We start from the raw sequence: 23,470 nt of genomic DNA, 5'->3' as shown, positions 1-23,470 counted from the left end.
CACTCTTTAACTATATACTTAGTATCTTTAATTAAAAAAAAAAACACTTAAAGAGGGTTTTCCATGTAATCTTTCTAAAATATCTGTTTACCTTTTGAGTTTGCTGTCTTAATAAGCTGGTATGTTTGTGTTTTTGATACTTCTGGTGAAAACTACTTTAAATGGAAAACCTCTAAGAGAAAGAAGACATGTTGTGGATACTTATTTGAGCTCTGAGTTTCTTAACCTCAGCACTAATGACATTCCCTTTTGTCGGGAGTTGTCCTGTGCAGCAGGAGATGTCTGCCACCCTTCCTGGCCTGCATCCCACACAGTGTGACAAACAGCGTGGCAGAATGCTGTACAAAAAAAATAATAGTAGCAGTAACATATCTATCCACGGAAAGGTCTGCTTGTAAGGCTGGTCCTCAATTGGTGTCTGGGAACTTGGATTTCAGAAGGGGGCCCACCATTCCCTAACACATAGAAAGGGCTCACGGGGCATAAACAGTTTGTGCAAACAGTATGGTTTAGGCTGAACACCTGCTCTCCTGGAGGTCTGGAAAATGGTACCTGCTATGCCCAAGGTACCTATTTGAGAAGGTATCTACAACTCTTGTGATTCAAACATTATAACAAGCCACATTACCTGGTAACTGTTTTGCTGTTTTCCCACTGTACTTAACTTCATAAATAGTCTCAAATATTGATATAAGCTCTTTAACAGCTTCTTCCACATGCTTACTCTTGTGGTTTAGAACCTCAGCCCATTCCTTTGTATATGTCTATTAATGAAAGAAAAGACCATTAATTTCCAGATACTTAAAAATACTATGAAAATCATTAATATGACTTCATCTTATCAAACGATAACTAATGCCATTTGAAAATACCTGGGATAGTGGCCAATAGCGTAATGTTTCATATCCCCTAACTGTCAGTGGCTACACGCAGCTTGAGACAGCTGCTATGTCTTAGGCTAAGAAAAGGAGAAGAAATGCAAGTCAAAACCACTATGAGGTACCACCTTACACTGGCCAGAATGGCCATCATGCAAAAGTCTACAAACAATAAGTGCTGGAGAGGCTGTGGAGAAAAAGGAACACTAGTACACTGTTGGTGGGATTGTAAATTGCTGCAACCACTGTGGAAAACAGTATGGAGATTCTTCAGAAAACTAAACATAGAACTACCAAATGGAACAATCCCACTCCTGGGCATCTATCCAGAGAAAACCACGACTCGCAAAGACACATGTACCCCGATGTTCACTGCAGCACTATTTGCAATAGCTAAGACATGGAAACAACCTAAATGTCCATCGACAGAGGAGTGGATCCAGAAGATGTGGTACACAGACACAATGGAATATTACTCAGCCATTAAAATGAATGAAATACCAGCATTTTTAGCAACATGGATGGACCTAGAAATTATCATGCTAAGTGAAGTCAGCCATACATTGAGACACCAACATCAAATGCTTTCACTGACATATGGAATCTGAAAAAAAGACAGACTGAACTTCTTTGCAGAACAGATGCTGACTCACAAACACTGAAAAACTTACAGTCTCCAGAGGAGACAGTTTGGGGGGTGGGGGGATGTGCTTGGGTTGTGGGATGGAAATCCTGTGAAATTGGATTGTTATGATCATTATACAACTACAGATGTGATAAATTCATTTGAGTAATAAAAAAAATTTTTTAAAAAGGACAATGACAATCCAAAGTGTAATTCTGAGATCCAAATGAGATGAGGTTTTTGAAATTGAGTATGGTGCAGTATGCCAGGCATCAATTTAAGATTTTTTTTTTTGTCTTTTTGCTATTTCTTGGGCCGCTCCCGCGGCATATGGAGATTCCCAGGCTAGGGGTCTAATTGGAGCTGTAGCCACTGGCCTACACCAGAGCCACAGCAACTCGGGATTTGAGCCGCGTCTGCAACCTACACCACAGCTCACGGCAACGCCAGATCGTTAACCCACTGAGCAAGGGCAGGGACCGAACCCGCAACCTCATGGTTCCTAGTCGGATTCATTAACCACTGCACCAAGATGGGAACTCCAATTTAAGATCTTTATGTGTATAGATTCATTTAATTAAATGACAACCTCTTGAGATAGGTAATATTACCACCCCCGTTTCACAGATGAGAAAACTGAGTTTCAGAAAGAATTAAACATTTGCCCAAGGTCACAGAGTCGGTGGTTTGAAACCAGCTTTGCGTGATTCCAAAAGTCTTTGCTTTGCCTTTCTGAGTTTTTCTAATAGTCGGCAAAGGCTTTAGGAAGAAGTGGAGGGCAAGTTATATTCGGCAAAGAAAACTGGTGTATAAAATTGAACAGGTCTTTTGATATACTAACCATGCCCATGCATGAGGAAAGAGAAAAGTAAATGGTGGCAGCCAGCGGGGGCCTTCAAAAACCACTTCTGAGAAGGAACCCAAGCCTTTCCATGCAAACATCTCCCCAGAGAAGCCTTGGGAGACCCCACAGTTCCCATGTACTGCCCACACGTGCTCCTTTCTTGGCTACTAGATTGAGACGTCTAAGTCTGCCCCGCTCCCTGTCCGCCCTCACCACCAGTTACACCACCTCATGTGTATTTGAACCCATCACCATTTCTTAGTCCCACCTGAAGACCAACTCTCCTGACCCTGCTTGATGTTTCTCTTAGTACTTCCTTGATATCTCTGGAAACCTCAACAAAATAATATAAAGTAATATTTTCTGTTAAAAGAACATGTCCACAAGAATAAATGGGAGAAATTCTTCTGTACATTTCCAATATTATATAAAAACAAAGTTAATGGTATTCGACAATTGGTGCCAGGACAACTCAATATCCACCTGCAGAAGAATGAAACTAGATCCTTTCCTTACACTGTACACACACACACACACACACACAAAAACACCTCAAAATGAATTACAGATCTAAATGTAAAGGGTGAAAACGATTAAACTCTTACAAGAAAAATATAAGCGTGGGGGTCTTCGTGATCATGGTTTAGGCAAAGTTTTCTTAGATATGACACCAAAGCAGAGTAACAAATGAATAATTAGATAAACTGGACATCATCAAAATTTAAACATTTGGGGCTTCAAAGGACATCATCCAAAAAGGGAACAGACAATGAACAGAATGGGAGGAAAACTGCAATCTGATAAGGGACCGCTATCTAGAACATACAAACAACTATTACAACTAAGAAAAAAAAAAAGAGGAGTTCCCGTCGTGGCGCAGTGGTTAACGAATCCGACTAGGAACCATGAGGTTGCCGGTTCGGTCCCTGCCCTTGCTCAGTGGGTTAACAATCCGGCGTTGCCCTGAGCTGTGGTGTAGGTTGCAGACGCGGCTCGGATCCTGTGTTGCTGTGGCTCTGGCGTAGGCCGGTGGCTACAGCTCCGATTCAACCCCTGGCCTGGGAACCTCCATATGCCTCGGGAGCGGCCCAAGAAATAGCAACAACAACAACAACAACAACAAAAGACAAAAAGACAAAAGACCAAAAAAAAAAAAAAAAAAAGACAGATAACCCAATTTTAAAATGAGCAAAAGATGTGAATAGACATTTCTAAAAGAAGATATATGAAAGGTCAATAAGCACATGAAAAAGTGCTCGACACACTAGCCATTCATTAGGGAACTACAAACGAGATACCACTTCAAACCCACGAGGAAGGCTGTGATCAAAGAGACAAAATAGGAATGTAAAATAATGCAGCCACTCTGGAGAAGCAGAACAGGTCTTCAAAAGCTTAAATGCTGAGTTAACATATGACCCAACAATTCCACTCCTAAATATATACCCAAGAGAAATGAAAACACGTCCTTGCAAAAACTTATACATTTATGTTCACAGCATCATTATTCATAACGGCCAAAAAGTGGAAACAACCCAAACTTCCATCAACTGATGAACAGGTAACTAAAACGTGGTCCATCCACGCAATGCACTATTATTCAGCAATAAAAAGAAATGTAGTACTGACACATGAGACAGTATGAATGAACTTTGAAGACACCGTGAAAGCGGTGTCTTCACTCAGAGAAAAAAGCCATCTTCGCTCAGCAAAAATCATACAGTACCACAAAATACCAGGTACTCTATGATGCCACTTGTACGAAATGTCTACAAAGCAAATCTGTAGAGGCAGAAGGTAGATTAGTGGCTGCCTAGGGCTGGAAAGGTTGAGAGGAAAAGGTTAATGACTGCTAATAAGTATGGCATTTCTTTTGAGGTGATGAGATGTTCTAAGTTGACTGTGGTGACAGTTGCACAGTTCTGTGACCATAATAAAACCATTTAACGATACACTTTAAATGGGTGAATTCTATGGTATGTGAATTATATCTCAATAAAGTTGTCCAAAATAATAGCTAGCGCCAGAAGCAATCTGAAGCAGGGATCAGAGGAGGTGGGGAGGAGCAGAGAAATGAGAGATGGGAAAGTGGAGGCAGCCTGTGGGAGGACTTGGAGCAGTCTAGTTGTGAATGGGAAGTGAGGCAGATGTGGGAAGGTTTTGGTTTGCTGGCCAGGAATAGAGGAGAGCATATTAGACTGCTGGGGGGAGGGTCCAATAAAGAGGACAAAGCTGAAGATCTAGAAGACGGAGGAAAATTGGTAGAGTGAGTCTGCCAAGAAGGCATGGAATCCAGAGCCACAGGGAGGACCTCAATCATGAAAAGAGGTGGGAACTTTCTCCATGGAACCAGAAGGAAGGAAAAGTGGGATGCAGAAGCAGCCAGCAATGTACCAAGAGCTCTGATGATGAAAATTATTTACACGACTTGAATTCAGAGAACTATGAATGATCCCTGCAACTCTGTCAAGGCCAGCTTGCCAGACTCTCCGGGTGCTGGTTATTCTCCATTTGCCCCCTGCAGCCCACTCAGCTCTTGCCTGCCCTGCTCTGTGCAGAGGGAAGCTGGCTCCTGGGTTAGTCTCTGACTTCCAGTTGGGTTGGGCCCAACGGGAAGTACTGGCAGAGGACAGGAGAGCCAGAGGCGGGCTATCTCCCACTCCCCGCTTAGTAGAGGAGGCTGGGACAGCATCTCTGCTAGAGGCTGTGTCTCTCCACACATTCAGCCCCTGTGGGATGAGCCCTGCCACATGGTTCCAGCTTTTACTGGATGCGGAAAGCACAATTTCCTCCTCTGGTGCCTTCAGCCCCCGCAGTGCCCATGACTTTCACCCCTGGGACTCCTGAGCTGACTTAGCCTGCTGGGATCTTCACCAGTACTGTCCCATACACAACCTTCCAGCTCCATCCTAGTGCCTGAACCCTGATCAAAGAACTTACATTTGATCCTTGCTGAATTAGATCTTCCCAGATGAGCATGACAATACACACTGCCATAAATGCCAGGAATAAGAAACACATTCCACTGCAAAGAAATGCCCTGTGTCAGGTGGCAACCCAGGGGCTCAGCTACCTTCTTTTATTTAACAAGTGACAAAATAATGCCATGGCAAACCAGACTGCAAAAGCTGCCTCTATTCGATGTCACTACCAGTTGGGGGCCGCACAAAGTAAAGCATCCTTTCCCAATCAGGACCCCATCTCTTCTTGATAAGACTAATTAGTCCTTGAAGGTTAGTAAGGCCATTCTTATAATTCAGTGAGAACAGACTGCAAAGCCAAGGATCAGGCCAGGGATGGGCTGGAAGGCAGCCAAACTGATTTTCTGGGTTTTTCTCTCCCCATCCTAAAAAATTGAGGTATAATTAATATAACACAAATTTGCCCTTGGGAAGTGCACAATTCATTGGTTTTTAGTATATTCACAGATGCAACCATCACTGCCATCTAGTCCCAGGACATTTTCATCCCCAAAAGAATCCTGTACCCAGGGGCAGTCACTCCTCATGGCCCCATGCCACCACCCTGGCAACTGCTAACCTACTTTCTGTTTCTATGGAGCCAGGTTGATTTCATTGATAGAATTTTTAATACCCTTTCCTGCATTTCCTGGTGTTTTCCTGTCATAACTTGGATCATAATATTTCCCTGATTTTCTATTTCATTTGTGTTATCTATCAATATTCAGATATGTTAGTTAGGGTCCAGTCAGGAAAACAGACGCCACACCAGCTATTTTAATATTTAATGGGGGCGGGGGGCATGCCCGCAGCATGTAAAATTCCCCGGCCAGGGATTGAACCTGAGCCACAGCAGTAACAACCAGATCTTTAACCCACTAGGCAACCAGGGAACTCAAATATTTAATATTTTAAAAATTGTTAAGGAGGACCAAAAAGGCAAAAGGGGACACAGAGGTCACAGAGATTTAGTAACTGCAGGAAACAGCATCCATCCTGGGGTGTGGCAGGGGGAGGAGGGACGGGTAATTAGAATGTGGAGCTAGGAAATGAGGGAGGTGCCTGGCTGACACTGCTGCCTCAGGCGCTCAGAAGGGGACTTCATGATGCTGGTACATCTAAGAGGCACACGAGGCTGATTCTGGAAATGCTGGAAAAAGCTAGGGCCTGGGACTAACGGCCACTGCCAAGGCAAAGAGCCGTAGCTCATGTGATGGTGTTGGCAACAGGAGGCAAAACAGGAACAAGCAAGTCCCTTCGCTCTCCTCCACCCTCCTCCAATCACCCCCACCGCAAGGCCTTAAAGGGAGCCAGCTGGCCAAGGATAGGTACAGTTTGCAGAGTCCCAGCCCCAGCATCACAGAGCAGAAGGCCAATTTGAAGCTGCCAGTAGATAGCTTTTTAATAATTAACATAATCTGTCCTACAAGCACAATTAGAGACAAAGATAAGCAACACTGGCCCTGACTACAAACAACCCTGGTTCCCGAGACGGTCTGAAAGCTCTGGTTGGTGCAAACTAACCTTGTCCCCTCAAAAAGACGTGTTTCCAAGACTGATTTCTGCCCCAAGTGTTATCAGCCTTGCTTTGTCAGTACAAATCTTATTCTGTCTTCAATATAACGATCCACCCAGTGACAGGTTTGTGGGAAGGCAGCCCACGTCTTACTGGATCTGAGGTTCCTAGAGGGCCAGTGGCCGGGGCACAGGGATTGACAGGGGTGGTCTTCAAAGCTCCGCCTCCTGTATGGTGGTCTGTGCCATCAGTGTAGGCACCACATTCACATCTGATCACCTTAATCTGTCGCAACTTCCCTCATTTGTGGGATGTTTCTCTTTCTATACACATGAAAGTTCTTTGTTTATATGTTCAGGGTAAATTTTCTTGGGATAGTGTCAGAACAGTAACATATACATACCAATGGAAATGATTTTCACTGTAAGGGGCAGAATGAAAGAAAACAATGTAGAAATTTCCCTACTCCTTTGCATTCTGTTTGTTTATAAGGAAGACCTGGTATGAGGCATGCACAGTTAGAGTCTAGGAGGAGAGAGAAGAAAATGACAGGAAGGAAATTACCCCTCACACCCAGGCAGGAAACAGAAGACTTCTTTGGAAAACTTTAATTGCTGAAAAAAGACCCATACAGCATTTGAAGGGCTCTCCCTTCTACAATAACAGAGAACCCAGGAAACAGAGCAGACTCTATTTGCCAACTCATGAAATAGTACCCCAAGTACATCATTAAGAGTTAGAAATAATACTACAAAATTAGCTAAAAGTTGGGAGGTCCCTGGTAGTCTGATGGTTAGGATTCAGTACTTTCACTGCTGCAGCCCAAGTTCAATCCCTGGTCTGGGAACTGAGATTCTACATTAAGCTGCTGCACTCTGCAGCCAAAAAAAAAAAAAAAAAAAAAAAAACTAAAAGTTAAAAATGAGTGCCTTTCCTAGCACCCAGAGGGTGATCTCCAAATACCATTTTCTAGCAGTAACACTGAAAGGAATAAAGGCTGACTGGCAACATGAGTAATCCCAGATCTGGAATCAGGAATGTATAAGATGAGCCTAAGTAGCCAATGGTTCTAGGAAGCAAGAAAGCTTTCGAAAACTACTGGAGTCATATCAAAAACAGAGAGGCCATCCTGAAGTATTCCACTGGACAAAGATGGGAAAATTTAAACATGAAAAAAATAACGAGGAGGAGTTCCCGTCGTGGCGCAGTGGTTAACAAATCCGACTAGGAACCATGAGGTTGCGGGTTCGGTCCCTGCCCTTGCTCAGTGGGTTAACGATCCGGCGTTGCCGTGAGCTGTGGTGTAGGTTGCAAACGCGGCTCGGATCCTGCGTTGCTGTGCCTCTGGCGTAGGCCGGTGGCTACAGCTCCGATTCAACCCCTAGCCTGGGAACCTCCATATGCCGCGGGAGCGGCCCAAGAAATAGCAACAACAACAACAACAACGACAAAAAAAAAAAAAAAAAAAAAAAAGACAAAAGACAAAAAAAAAATAACGAGGAGTTCCCGTCGTGGCTCAGTGGTTAATGAATCTGACTGAGAACCATGAGGTTGTGAGTTTGATCCCTGGCCTCACTTAGTAGGTTAAGGATCCGGTGTTGCCATGAGCTATGGTGTAGGTCACAGATGCGGCTCGGATCTGGATCTGGTGTTGCTGTGGCTCTGGCATAGGCTGGAGTCTACAGCTCCAATTGGACCTCTAGCCTGGGAGCCTCCTTATGCCGCGGGAGCGGCCCTAGAAAAGGCAAAAGGACAAAAAAAAAAAAAAAAGAAGAAGAATGATTACAATGGGCTGAGGGATCAAATATATAATACTCCATAAATTCATAATGATCTTTAAATAATTTAAACCCCAACGGGTATTTTAGAAGTTGCCAGTGAACCAACTCATTATTTTAAAAACTGGAATATAGAGGGAAAATTGAAGCACTGCCCTTGACTTTCCTAGATATACATTATTTCACTGTAACCAGTTAATGGGGGAAAATTCTTCTTTATAGAAATATTTATCCATAAATGCTAAAATTAGAAAATCAACATTTTGCAAGCTCGGGGCAACAATAATGACTCCAGGCAATAATAATCAAAAGCTGCTAACTCTTTAGGTAAAAGGTTGGTGGGAAACTTCATAATGAAGCTAACTGTACCTGAGCCCACTAATTAATCTTAATATCATGAAAAAGGAAACAACCTGATAAAATGTGCCTCCTGATGTGATGTACTTAGTGTCACCTGCTAGCTACTCTGTCAGGAAAAGAAAAAGAAATTGAAGCTGAACTGAATCAATTCTCCAGAGCTAATTAAAATACAAAGGAAATTCAGGGGATAGAGGAATACATTAACATTTTAAATCACACTCCTAGGAAATGATCAGCAAAATCCAGAACACGGAAAATTCTACAGCACAAATGGTCCTATTCTTCAACAAATACAGAACATTAAAAAAAAAAAAAAACTTGAATAGACATTTTTCCAAAGAAATATACAAATAGCCAATGAGCACATGAAAAGATGCTCAACATCAGTAGTCATTAGAGAAATGCAAATCAAAACCACAATGAGATACCATTTCACATCCATTCAGATGACTATTATGGAAAATACTTTAATTTTTTTAAAATGGAAAATAGCTGTCATCAAGCATGTGGCCCCAACGCTCAGAATAAATGATTTTAAGATCCTATGCATTATGGAGAAGATAATTCTTAAAACGGTAGAAGGAGAGGTAACCCTCAGCCCAGTGCCCATCTTGATTTTATAGAAGGGAATCTTGATCATTGGTAGGGATTTGGTAGAAATAAATGAAGGGAACTTGAAAAGAACTACTCAGAGACCTAACTTCTAAAGTGAGTGCTTTTGAGAGAGATTGTGTTATGTGTCAGACCTCAGAAATGATCACAGTGTTCCCGTCTTTGCACTTTTGAGCCAGTGGAAGATAAACAGGTATTCAAACAAGGTCAATATAATGTGAGGCTGAGGAGAACAGGTGTTATCCTCTAGGGACTGGAGGCCACTGCCATTGAAGGATTTAAGCTAGGGAGTTTCCACGATCGGATCTGGTGGCAATGTGGAGGATGATGGACAGGATGGGGAAAAATATGGAGGCAGGGAGACCAGTTAGATCCTGTACATTGACAGGAGCCCGGGGAACTCCAGCATGAGGCTGAGAACATTATTAGGATAATGTCCAGGGTGTGACTATGGGCTTGAGCTGTTGACACCTTCTAAGTCCTTAGAGCTGATGATGTCAAAAAACAAACAAAAAACACACCAAAAAACCAGAATGTCTAAATGCCACTGATACCGATTTCTTCTTCAAGAATGCAAATTCATATTTTAGGTTTATAAGCCAATATTCCTATGAATAAAATATAAGACATAAATGCATACCTCATTGAGTGTCAACATGTCTTCTACTCTGGTAGCACCACCTTCAGGCAGGGAAATTAACACCGTTTTGGCTATCTCCTTGAGAACTGTATCAATATGCATTTCACACAAGTCACTGATCTACCAGTAAGAAAACACATGTGGAAGAAAATTCTTCTCTCATCCAAAATGCACTTGAGTTATAAACTAATTTAGAAGGCTATATCTGGGCACTTGCATCCTGAGCCAAGCATAATTTGGTGGGAATATTAGGAGTACATCTGTAAAGAAAGCTTCATGTGGAACTGAAGTTTTATTGGGCAGCAACAACATGTATTCCTTCAATCTTCATTCCAGTGCATGAATCATTACTCTCCCAGTTTTACAGCTATAGAAACCCAGGGTCAAAGAAGTCAAGTAACCTGAAGAGGAACACACAGCTGGTGAAAGTCAAAGAATCCTACCTAGATTTAGCTGACTGCCCAGCCTCTGGGTTTTGTCTATTACACAATGCTGCCGCCACAGACAGACTAGTGCATCTAAAAAATATGCATGCTTTCTGCAGCAAACATGTCAGAGATCAAAAAGTCTCCAACTGAATGACTGCCTCATTGCATTAACATCAGATGATTAATATTTAAGCACTCCATTCTGCCATCTTCCACAGTCTACAATTATCCCATTTTTTAAGCTACATTCTCAACCATCACTTTAAAGTATTAAAGGCAAGGTAATTCAGGGACAAAAACTAGGCAACCCTAAGTGTAAAGGCCCCAAATCAGCTAAAGAAACATAAAGCTTTTTTAAAACTCAATTAAAAGTCACACCCCTTAAAGAGCTCTCATAGATAATCAAACTATTACTTAGAGCCTGAGTATTAATGTATGTGGCTTTTAATTAAAAGTCACACCCCTTAAAGAGCTTTCATAGATAATCAAACTATTACTTAGAGCCTGAGTATTAATGTATGTGGCTTTAAAAAATTATCTCTCATACCTTCTTTAAGAGCTGACTGAACATATCTAAAACTGAATCAACTTCTTGAAAAAAGCTTTCGAGCGTTAAAGATGACCATGTTAATATTGTGAGCCCTTGTCTCAGCACAGATTCCACCTAGAAAAGAAAAAAGTTTCCACTATAAAAAAAGGGGCATCTGTATTTATTTTTTAAAGCTGCCTTTTTTATTACCTGGAAATATTATAGGCTGTATTTCCTTAATTTTATTTCCCCTCCACTACAGCTAGTAAAGGTGACTTTCTGTTTTTAATCACCTTTGGCTGTCATTGAAGCAATCATGGATTCTTAGCAAGTGCTCATTATTTAGATTTATTTGTTTTTAAAGGCAACAAAATTTAGACAAGTAATCATTCTGGAGGAAAAACAGAGCTATAAAGTTTAACTAGAAAGAGGGACTGGGCAAGAACAGATGCTCTACAATCCATAATCTATAGAACTGGAATCTAATTTTAAAGGACAGGGAAATCAATGAGAACCTTCAACATTACCAACCTTTTTCATTTTAGGGGCCATCAGATTGACAAACACAGGAGGCACTTCCTGACATAACTCATCATAATACTGAAGAAGACCCTGTTAAAAGTCAAAACAGCATGTTTTACTTTAATTTATTTTAAAGCAACAGTCATATTTTGATTCGTACCAGGAAGGTTTCATTATATCTACTTCCTCAAAAAGCCCTGGCAAGATGGGGGCTGCTTATTTATACTAATCTGCTATACTTCTGCCTCACCTGTAAATTACCCAAGCATCCCCTTTAAACATTAAGTCACTGGAGATTTCTAGATTTCCAATCTTCATAACTATTATTTGTCTTTCTAGATTTATGCTGTTTCAAGTGGCGTGGACAAATACCTTTTCACGATGTCTGTCATTACACATTTTTCCCTTTCTGTTCCTGGTCTTCTGACATGTTGCAACATACTTACCAGTGATGCCACACTTATCTTCTTGAATCAAAATAAATGAGTACACAATCAGAATTTTCTAGTTGCTTCTAGATATTTTTTAGAGATGAACCGTAACGATCGATTTTTGACTATTTTGTAATTTACTGCACTGTGTAATGGAATGTGTGGACTCAAGTTAATTCTTCCCCAAATTAATAACATTAAACTGTTTTAATGTTTACTTAGTAGTTTCAAAGTTATTCTTTTCTTCCTCTTCTGTTATTGTAGTTGAACTTTTCTGCACATGCAACACTTGGCAAAGGATTTTAACTTTCATAATTTCATTCAATACTAACTAAAATCCTGTAAGATGCAGGGCACCTGACATGAACCTTAATTTATAACAGTACTTTGACACGTAATCCTCTAAAGTCACAACTAGCCAATATGAAAAGCTAGGAGGGCTTGATGCGGAAGCCAAAGTTTCCACAATGTCAATGCTCCCCTGAGATTTTTAATATATATAACAAATAAAATTTTGACAAGAGCTAAAATTATTAAACTCCTAGATCAAGGCATATTGCATAAATCTTTGTGATTGGAATAAACAGAAATTTCTTAGAAATTGACACTAAAACACAAGGGACAAAAGAAAAAATGAATCAGACTTCGTCAACCTTTTAAAATCTTTGTGCTTCAAAGAATACTAGCAAGAAAATGAAAAGACAACCTACAGAAAAGAAAATATCTGCAAATTGAAATTGATATAAAAGATTTGTATCCAGAGCATGTGATGAATTTTTACAACTCAGTAATAAAAAAAAAAGACAATCAACGCAATTTTTAAATGGACAACAATCTGGGAGTTCCTATTGTGGCTCAGCGGAAATGAACCCAACTAGTATCCATGAGGACCCAGGTCCAATCCTTGGCCTCATGCAGTGGGTTAAGGATCCAGCATTGCTGTGAGCTGTGGTATAGGTCACAGATGCACCTCAGAACTGGAGTTGCTGTGCTGTGGTGTAGGCTGTTAGCTGAAGCTCCAATTTGACCCCCTAGCCTGGGAACTTTTACATGCGGCACCCACAGCCCTAAAAGGCAAAAATAAATAAATAAATAAATAGATAGATAGATAGGCAACAATTTGAAGAGACATTCCTCCAAAGATCTGTGAATGGCCAAGGAGAAAATGCAAATCAAAACTACATGGAAATACCACTTGACAACCAAATGAAGTTCAAATGAAAAAGAGATTTAACAGGCGTTGGTAAGGATGTGGAAAGTGGAACCATCACCCACTGCTGGTGGGAATATAAAGTAATGTAGCCTTTTTGGAAAACAGAGTGTATCAGTTATTCAAAAGGTTAAACATAGAGTTACCAAGTTACTGAAACTCAGCAATTTTACTCCTAAGTATATCCCTAAGAGAATGAAAACATATGTCCCCACAAAAGCTTGTATACAAATGTTCATAGCAGTGTTCCTCATAATGTAAAAAATGGAAACAACCCAAATATCCATGGACAAATGAATGGATAACTAAAATGTGGTAGAATCATGCAAAGGAATATTATGTGGCCATGGAAAGGAATGAGGTACTGATACCTGGAACAATTATGAGCGAACTTTGAAAATACTCTGCTAGGTTAAAGAAGTGAATCACAAAACACCGCATAATGAATGATTTCATTTGTACGAAATGCCCAGAATAGGCAAATCCATAGAGACAGTAAGAAGATTAGTGGTTGTCAGGGGAGGATGTACAAAGTGTGGGGGGGATGAGGAGTGACTGCTAATAGATGTGGGGTTTCTTTGGAGAAAGATGACAATGTTCTAAAATTTGGTTATGGTAATGTTTCTGGAACTTTATGAATATATTAAAACCATTAAATTGTATACGTCAAATGAATGAATTATATGGTAGTGAATCATATCTCAATAAAGCTGTTATTTTAAAAAACTGGTTTTGAGACTCTCTCTTCTATTACTCTGAACTTTTCTGTGGTTCCTACATTTTCCCCCACAAGGTGGAGAATCATTTTCCACTCATGTCATTTTACAATCAGCCTACTTCATTAATTTATATCTTACTAGCATCCTTAATATTATATTATAAAATATAATGCACTTAATTTATAAAATTATAGTACTAAGAATTTTTAAAGCTCACTATTCATCACTGTCACTATCCAGAAGTATAAGTCTGATTCTTTTTTTTTTTTTTTTTTTTTAGGGCCATATGGAAGTTCCCAGGTGGGGTTGAATTGGAGCTGTAACCATTGGCCTATGCCACAGCCACAGCAATGCCAGATCTGACCCACATCTGCGACCTACACCACAGCTCAGGGCAATGTGGGATCATTAACCCACTAAGCGAGGCCAGGGATCAAACCTGCATCCTCGTGGATACTAGTCAGATTCGTTTCTGCTGAGCTATGATGGGAACTCCTAAATGTGATTTCTGATAATATTTTCACTTTCTGCTTTTCAACTCCAATCTTGCCTTTTGTTTGCACATCAGTATTTTAAAGCTATCAAGAATCGACAGTGGAAAATCAACTATAATAAAAAATTTTTTTCAAAAGACAGTGGAACAGAATAGAATTTGGAACCCAGAAATAAATCTATGTATATATATTGGAGTTCCCGTCGTGGCTCAGTGGTTAACGAATCCGACTAGGAACCATGAGGTTGCGGGTTCGACCCCTGCCCTTGCTCAGTGGGTTAAGGATCTGGAGTTGCCGTGCACTGTGGTGTAGGTTGCAGACACAGCTCAGATCCTGCGTTGCTGTGGCTCTGGCGTAGGCCAGTGGCTACAGCTCTGATTGGACCCCTAGCCTGGGAACCTCCATATGCCGCGGGAGCGGCCCAAGAAATGGCAAAAAGACAAAAACAAAACAAAACAAAACAAAAACTAAACAAAACCATGCATATATATAGTCAACTTATTTACAAGGAAACAAGAGTATACTAGGAGCCAAAAATATACAATGGCCAAAGGATAGTCTCTTCAATAAATGACATCAGAAAACTTGACAGCCACACGCAAAAGTATGAAACTGGACCGCTATCTTATACTATACACAAAAATTAACTCAAAATGGATTAAAGCCTTAAATGTAAAACCTGAAACCTTAAAATTCCTAGAAGTAAACATAGGGTAACCTTTTATCAGTCTTAGCCATGATTTTTTTTTGGGTTTAACACCAAAAGCACAAGTAATAAAAGCAAAAATAAATGTGAGACTACTTCAAACTAATAAACATCTGCACAGCAAAGAAAACCATCAACAAAATGACAAGACAACCTATATAATGGGAAAAAATATTTATAAATCATAGATCTGGTAAAGAGTTAATATCTAAAATATATAAAGAACTCACACAACTCAATAGCAAGCAATCCAGTTAAAACATAGGCAAAGGAACTGGGTAGACCTTTTACTAAAGACTTAAATGCAACCAATAGAAACATGAACTAAAGAGACCTTTTACTAAAGAAGACTTAAAAGTAGCCAATAGTGACCATAAATCACAGGGAAATACAAATTAAGACCATAATGAGATACCATCTCACATCTATCAGAATAGCTTTTAACACAAAAAGAAAATAGGAGTTCCCATCCTGGCTCAGTGGTTAAGGAACCCGACTAGCATCCATGAAGACACAGGTTCGATCCCTGACCTCGCTCAGTGGGTTAAGTATCTGGTGTTGCTGTGAGCTATGGTGTAGGTCTCAGACTCGGCTCGGATCTTAAGTTGCTGTGACTGTGGTGTAAGCCGGCATCTACAGCTCCGATTGGACCCCTGGCCTGGAAAACTCCAAATGCCACAGGTGCAGCCCTAAGAAGACAAAAATAAAATAAATAACATGCTGGCGAGGATGTAGAAAATAAGTATACTCGGGCACTGCTGGTGGGAATGCAGACTGATGCAACCATTACGAAAAAAATGATTCCTCAAAAAACTAAAGTAGAACTACCATATTATCCAGCAGTTCCACTTCTGGGTATTTACTCAAAGAATATGAGAACACTAATTTGAAAAGATATATGCACCTGAATGTTCACTGCTGTATTAGTCACAATAGCCAAAATATGGAAACAACTATCTGTCAGCAGAGGAAGGGATGAAGATGAGGTGGTATATGTGGAATATTGTTCAACCATGAGAAAGAAGCACACCTTGCCATTTGTAACAACATGGATGGACCTTTAAGGCATTGTGTTAAGCAAAATAAATCAGAGAAAGACAGATACTGTATCATATTGTTTATATGCAGAACTAAAAAAAGCCAAACTCGTAAAAATAGAGAGTAGAAAAGCAGTTGCCAGGGGCAGTGGGGTAGGGGAAATAGGGAAGTATTGGTAAATGAGTACAAACTTTCAGCTATAAGATGAATAAGGTCTGAGGAGCTAATATATAATATGGTGACTGTAGTTGAAAATACACTATCATATAATTGAAATTTGCTAAGAGAATGGAACTTAAATATTCTTATATCTAAATCTATGTATATCATATATATAAATCTATACCTACATATCATAGATACAGATATATATAGTGACAGATATGTTAGTTAACTGACTAGATGGGAGGAATCCTTTAATAACAGACATGTACATCAAATCATCGATATACACTTTCAATATCTTACAATTTTATTTGTCAACTATGTCTCAATAAAGCTGAAAAAATTAAAGGAATCAACATAATAATAAATTTCTTCTCAGTGCCATGTCAGCACAAAGATGTCTTTTCTTTAAAAAACACACACAAAAAGAAACTTCTTTCCAAAGAACTAGAAAATAGAATCTATCTTACCTGCAAATACAATTTATCTCCTTTCAATTTACTTTCCAATTTTAGCAATCTTTTTGCCTGTTCTGGTACATCCAGCTTCATTTTTATCATGCACTTAGTTTCCCGAACAACTTCTAAAATTTTGGGATCAAAATTAACCAGCAACTTCCCTGTTTCTGGATGTCGCACAAAAAGCGTGGCTTGCAAAGCTACAAATAAACAATTGTTGGCATTACTTATTCCAGATTTCTGCTTCCAGTCCTGTTGATATCTCTCTTCCCCGGACTACTGACTTCTTAAGAGCATAATAATAGTTTTGGATACGCCGGGTGCTAAGACGCAGTATCTGACACAGTATCTGACACAGTGCTCAAAACTTTGATAAGTGAATGCAAAGTGTCTACAAACCATAAATCAGATCTAGAGATATAAAGGGACCAAGAATGGTTAGCTTTTGTGCTATGAACAGCAATACTTTTCTGAGTGGATCTAAGAGAGCTGTAATGCAGTGTTAGATTATTTTTATGGATTGTGATTTAATCTCTGGGAGGAAAAATTGGAAAATGTGTCCAACTACAAAATATGACACACCTCATAATTTCAAACCCATTTCCACACCTAAACCCCAAACTGGGCTTCTTTAAGGAGGTTTATCTGAATTAAATCTCCATCCTATATTTCTGATAACCAGGCTCAGTATCAGTAAGAAATAGTTATTAAACACTATTGAGTTGTGAACTCCTAGGATGTAGAGGAAGATTTTTTTCTACCCTACATTTGAGTTACTACATGAACATTTTTCATATGAATAGGCACTTTCAGTTATGTTTTTAAGAATTGAAATGCATAATCCCAAATGTTTCATGCTGAATAGCCTTAGATCATTTGTTACCCTGACATGAATTTCTTCTAGAGGCATAACAATAACACACTTATAGACAAGTATGTGCCAGCTTGAGTTGCATCTTATATTAACAAAACACTGCTAACATGAGAATTCATAAATATCTTCCAAGCCTCGCACTACTTCATAGAATATGGCTACATTAAAATTTCTAGTAAAACAAAATAGTTTGTATATCCCTTTGAAGTTGGTTGACTTTTAATCAACAGATAAAATTAGCCTTGATATGATTTTTTTGGGGCCATATCTGCAGCATGTGGAAGTTTCCAGGCCAGGGATCAAACCCTCATCACAGCAGCAACCTCAGCCACTGCAATAAAAGTGCCAGATACTTAACCCGATGTACCACCAGGCAACTCCTTGATATGATTCTTAACAATGTTGGTTTCATGAGGATTTCAACTAAAATCTTTACCCAATTATTTGGAATCTTTTTAAAATCTGTCTAGAAATACTTCATCCTCCCAAATGAATTCTAAAATAACCTTAGAACATTCATTTAATGAAATTTGTCTTCCTTAAGGCAGTATTGAGCTTTCTTGAATGGACAAAATAGTCAGCAAGACCACTAAGAATAATGACAGCCAGGAAGTCTGCTCTGGGACTGAGTGAAATTTTTGTTCTATGGGAAGCATTATCAGAGAAACTTGATAGAGCAACCCAAAGAGGACAACAGTAGACCCTCAAATATTATTCCAAGTTCCTATATAATTAAATATAGTCACATCAATATAACAGTAAGACACCTTCCAGAGCAATTCATTTCCGTTAGTCTGTATTCACAAGAATGGCAGGTCTGGATCCTGACTCTGCCACTTCCTAGCTCTGTGACTCTGGGTAATTTACTTAACTTCTCAGTATCTCAGTTTCCTTGTTTGTAAAATGAGGATGGTAATAGTTTTTCATAGGGTTGCCATGAGGATTAAACCAATTCGAATATGTAAAGTGCTCAGACAAATCTTGGTGCATGGTAAGCAGATAATGGCTGTTACTTAAAGGACATGAAGATGAAACAGGCATAGAGAATATTCCTGGAATATATAGGGGAGATAAGACAGATATACAAAGCAACAAAAGTCATGATAAAGTGTGTGGAGGACTCTGGAGGAGGAAGACATTATTATCTGCCAGGAAGAACAGGAAGGGTCAGGTGACAGTTGAATTTGTTATGGAACATGTGCAGATAAGAGGAAAAACCAGCAGGACAAAAAAAAAAAAATTAAAAAGTACATAGTATGGTAGAAGCAAAGCAGTACATGCTCCATATTTCAATTGCTAAAAGTTCTTTTTGCCCTTTCCCACAATGTGAATTTTAACCTTCTCTGAATGCTCCTTCGAGACCATGCTCTCATTAGGGTCCACAGTGTCCTACCATACGTGTTACACAAAAACAGCTGGCCTGATGGAAGTGGTGTATTAAAGGCTTAACTAAGGGGCCAGTCGGGAAGATACCCTGCAGGGTTGAAGCCCTGTCCTCCAGGAGACACACATGCAGTGAATCAGTGGCCTGTATATAGTCCTGTGTCCCCAGTAGCTGAAATACATGGGTCTGGATCCAAGAGGCAGAACTAGGAGTAGCCCTCCTCACCATCATTCCCAGTGACCTAACCTCTGAATTTGTATTTCCTCTGCCTGCAGCTCCATGCTCTGCTGAAGTGGAGATCCTGGTGTGGGAGGGAGAAACCTTTCTACCAAGGGACACAGTCAGGGTTCCACCAAAGTTATGGATAAAAGATTAAGGTTAATAAGGGACAAAGCAGGAACCTGTAAGGACCAATGGTTGAGTCCACAAAATAACAACATCATGATGATGCCAGCGTGGATGACTGATGGTTTAAAACCATCCACCACCATCTCACACGTAAATCTGCCCAACACTCTGGCACCCTTCAGAGGTACTCAGACATGGTACCTAATTCTCTTAATTTACTGGTAATCAAAATTGAAGTTAAATTCAGTCATAGGAAAAGAAAGACATGGAGGGAGGCGAGAAAAGAGGAGGGGGGGAAGGAAGGGAGGAAGGAAAGGAGGAAAGAAGGAAGAAGGAAAAGGCAAGGAGAAAGGGAGAAAGGAAGGAAGACAAGCAAGCTGCAATTCTTTCTCCCCTGATTAAGACTGAGCTTTAAATCCACAGCATGATAAAACTGAATCTAAAAACATTCCCAAATCTAGGAGTTCCCATCATGGCTCAGTGGTTAACGAATCTGACTAGGAACCATGAGGTTGCAGGTTCGATCCCTGGCCTTGCTCAGTGGGTTAGGGATCCGGCGTTGTCATGAGCTGTGAGCTGTGGTGTAGGTCGCAGACGCGGCTTGGATCCCGCGTTGCTGTGGCTCTGGCGTAGGCTGGAGGCTACAGCTCCGATTCGACCCCTAGCCTGGGAACCTCCATATGCCACAGGAGTGGCCCAAGAAAATGGCAAAAAGACAAAAATACATAAATAAATAAATAAAAATAAAATAAAAAATAAAAACCTTCCCAAATCTATGGAGAAATATCCATAACGAGTCCTGATATTTACTTTTAAAAACTGTTTTTCAGGAGAAAGACATAATCTTGGTACATAGACTTTAAGGCCATGATGATTTCTGCTTATAAAATCAGGGTGTTATGAACTGCAAAGAAATAAATAACTTATCATCCCCAAATCTAAGTTTAATCATCATAAAATTATATAAAGAAAGATATAAACATTCTCCAGAACCACAAACTCATCCAAAATCACCTAACGCCGGCTCGGTAGCGTCTTTACAGCGTCTTACACACACCTTGCTGTAACTGTGAGATCTCTTTCATCCAGGCCATGTGATAGACCACCTCGAACTCCACCAGAACATAGGAAAGTTTATTATACTGACGAATGACCGCTTTGCCTTCCACACTTGACAAAATTTCTGAGTTTTTCTGTTTTGCGAGGAACAAAGAAAGATTTATTTTTCAAAGCCTGCTGATTGTTTTCCAATCTAAACTGGAAAGCTGTTTACACTTTAAATGACATCAGATAACGATGTTACCCATTTAGATGTTGCCTCAGAGATGAGGAAGGCCAGACAAGCTAGAGATGGAAGTAGGGAAACATGATCAGTGGAAAGGGGAAAGTGGAAAAGAAATAAAGGATTTAAAAAGAAACGTTTCTGGGCCTACCGCTGGCCCCAGGCACTCAGAGTCTCACCTCCCACTTTTCTGCGCAAAATACAATAGACTGACTTTCCTTGAGCTCTGAATATCAGGGCAAACTCCTAAATTCCAGCACACACACACACAAAAAGCAAGTATATACCAAAGAACAAAAATCAAATTTCTTTATGTAAAAATTGAAAGTTTTATGTTTCGCTTCCCATATATCAAAACCAGAGCAATCTCTGCTCCATGACTGTAAAGTCAACAAACAACTGAGTCCCCCCCGCCGTCCCCCAGCTTCTTGTCTAAAGCTAGCATTTTAATTTTCTTTTTTTTTAATATTGAGAACAGTCAAATAGATGATAGCAACCAAACAGAAACAGAAACTTAATATTTAATAATGCCTAAATAATAAAATTATTGGCAAGACTATTGTTTTACAGTGATTTTGTTCTCTATTTTGGCCTAAGATACAATACTAAGCAAACCAATCCTGCTTTGATACTTTCTTTAAAAAACCAAGAAAGCAAAACAAAACAGAAAAAAACCAAAAAACAAAAAACAAAGAAAAGACAAACTGGCAATTTCAGGATGTCCATAGAGCCTAAGACGGTGCCTGTGTTTTTCAGAAATCTAATCATCATAAGGATGAAGAGAATGAATGCACTCGATTATACTCTACTCTTGGCCTCAGTCCTTGAAGCAGGACTGCGCTCCAAGGGCATCCCCCTTCACTAAGGTGTTCCCATAACCTGTCGGTCTACACACAGAAGTTAGTTATAGCACTAGGCCTGTGCTACACTGTTTTCAAAACAACCATTTTCCAAAAGCCTTTATAAAGTGTCCTGTATTATTAAAAGCCATAAAGTTGTAAGATTCATCCCCTTAGAGATGAACTATAATTAAACGGGCTTGTTGACCAGACAAGAAAACTGGCTTAGTCTTTCTCAAGCCTATTTGTAAACTAAATTTTCTTTGCCCAGTAAGGAGAATTAGTTCTAGCTATTTTAATGGACACACATGTATAGGATAAAGTAGCTTTCTTGCATTAAAAGCCACCACAATCCACATACTGTACATTTAATGCTGACTTACAAAGAAATAGTTGATGGGCTCGCTTATCCGGCGATAGAGCTGCCTCACCCAAAGGATTTTTCCTGCTGTAGGAGGCATGTTGCGGGCAAGAGGGGGGTCATCCTTTTGAGAATGATAAAGCTGTAATTAAAGGTCTGGCATTAATGTTTGAAATCCAATACAGAGGAAAAGGCAAAAAATATATCCAGCTATATCTGTATTGATGTTTTCCCGTTATCCACATGTTTTACACACAGAGGTAGTCGATAAATACGTCAACGCCCTCAGAGATATCAACCTGAGGCTCAAGGACGATGATGTTTACACTGTGTGACACTTAATTCTCTCTTAATCCTATATCCTGTCATGTGCATATTTTTTTCTTGCCCTAATTTTAAGGATACACTCAAAAGTAGGAGCGCACAGCTACATTATACCTGTCATAATATTCTCTGGAGTTTATGAGAATATTATGACAGGTATGTTTTGACACGCAAAAGTACTAACTTAGATGGGCTCTCCCATACCCACATGATTGTGCTCATAAAAAGACAGTTGTCAGGTGCAAAGGGGTGCACATCTGGCTGTTCAGGGACACACTGCCAGCACCTTCCCCATAGAGAGAGGCGCATCACAAATACTCAGCAAAAAGCTTGGCACAAGATAACGATGGCAAATACGTCCAGAATATTCTTTTTTTTGTACTAAAGTACCATTCTGTTTATAAACAGGATACTCACTTTCTTAGTAGCTTCAAGTTCAGCCACATAGTACTGAAGAATACGCTCAACTGTATGGTTTATTTCTAACTGAAGACAAGGAATGTTCAGTTTCTGGAACCTAAAAGCAATTGAAGGTAACAATTTAAAAGTAAATGAGAAACATACTTAAGAATTGCTGCAGGAGTTCCCATTGTGGCTCAGTGGGTTAAGAACCTGACATAGTGTCCATGAGGGTGTGGGTTCGACTCCTGGCCTTGCTCAGTGGGTTAAGGATCTGGCATTGCTGCAAGCTCAGATCTGCTGTTGCCATGACTGTGATGTAAGCCTGGAGCTGCAGTTCCAATTGGACCCCTAGCCCAGGAACGTCCATATGCCAAGGGTGCAGCCATAAAAAGAAAAAGAAAAGAACAGCTACAGTCCTAAAAATCCGTTCACTCATTTGACAAATATTTAAACCAGGCTTCACATGCTGGCCTAGGATACAGTGATGAACAAGACTGTATGGCTCTAGCCCCCTTGGAGCCAACAATTATCATCTGGAAAAAGTAGAGATTAGTCAAGAGTGACATAAATAACTTTAAATTATAAGGTTGGGAGAAATGCATGTAATAGGGGGACCCGGCCAAGTCTGGGGTGTCAAGAAAGACCTCACTGAGAAAGCGACATCAGAATTGAGGTTAAAAAGATGAGTGGGGAGTTGTTTTAGCAAAGACGGAAGGGGAGCTCACTGACTGTCCGATACTACT

The 23,470-nt window shown here is 40.0% G+C and overlaps 1 protein-coding gene across 1 annotated transcript in view; it reads right to left on the bottom strand.

Annotated features, from left to right (window-relative positions):
* Positions 1 to 23,470, bottom strand: part of DNAH8 (dynein axonemal heavy chain 8) — a 297,717-nt gene that overhangs the window by 216,428 nt on the left and 57,819 nt on the right. The window contains exons 15-22 of the mRNA XM_084967979.1: positions 22,743 to 22,842; positions 22,024 to 22,143; positions 20,577 to 20,712; positions 16,926 to 17,113; positions 11,702 to 11,782; positions 11,189 to 11,305; positions 10,214 to 10,333; positions 629 to 764 (exon numbers count right to left, since the gene is read on the bottom strand). Coding sequence (XP_084824105.1) covers positions 629 to 764; positions 10,214 to 10,333; positions 11,189 to 11,305; positions 11,702 to 11,782; positions 16,926 to 17,113; positions 20,577 to 20,712; positions 22,024 to 22,143; positions 22,743 to 22,842 — 998 coding nt within the window. The remainder of the gene's footprint in view (positions 1 to 628; positions 765 to 10,213; positions 10,334 to 11,188; positions 11,306 to 11,701; positions 11,783 to 16,925; positions 17,114 to 20,576; positions 20,713 to 22,023; positions 22,144 to 22,742; positions 22,843 to 23,470) is intronic.

Source organism: Sus scrofa, chromosome 7, assembly GCF_054392235.1.
Source record: "Sus scrofa isolate SSC_HxYL_T2T_F1_AM1 chromosome 7, Sscrofa_HxYL_maternal_Yorkshire_Landrace_v2.0, whole genome shotgun sequence".
NCBI classification, from domain to species: domain Eukaryota; kingdom Metazoa; phylum Chordata; class Mammalia; order Artiodactyla; family Suidae; genus Sus; species Sus scrofa.
Note: the sequence above shows the minus strand (reverse complement) of the source record. Positions and strands in the feature narration are given on the sequence as shown.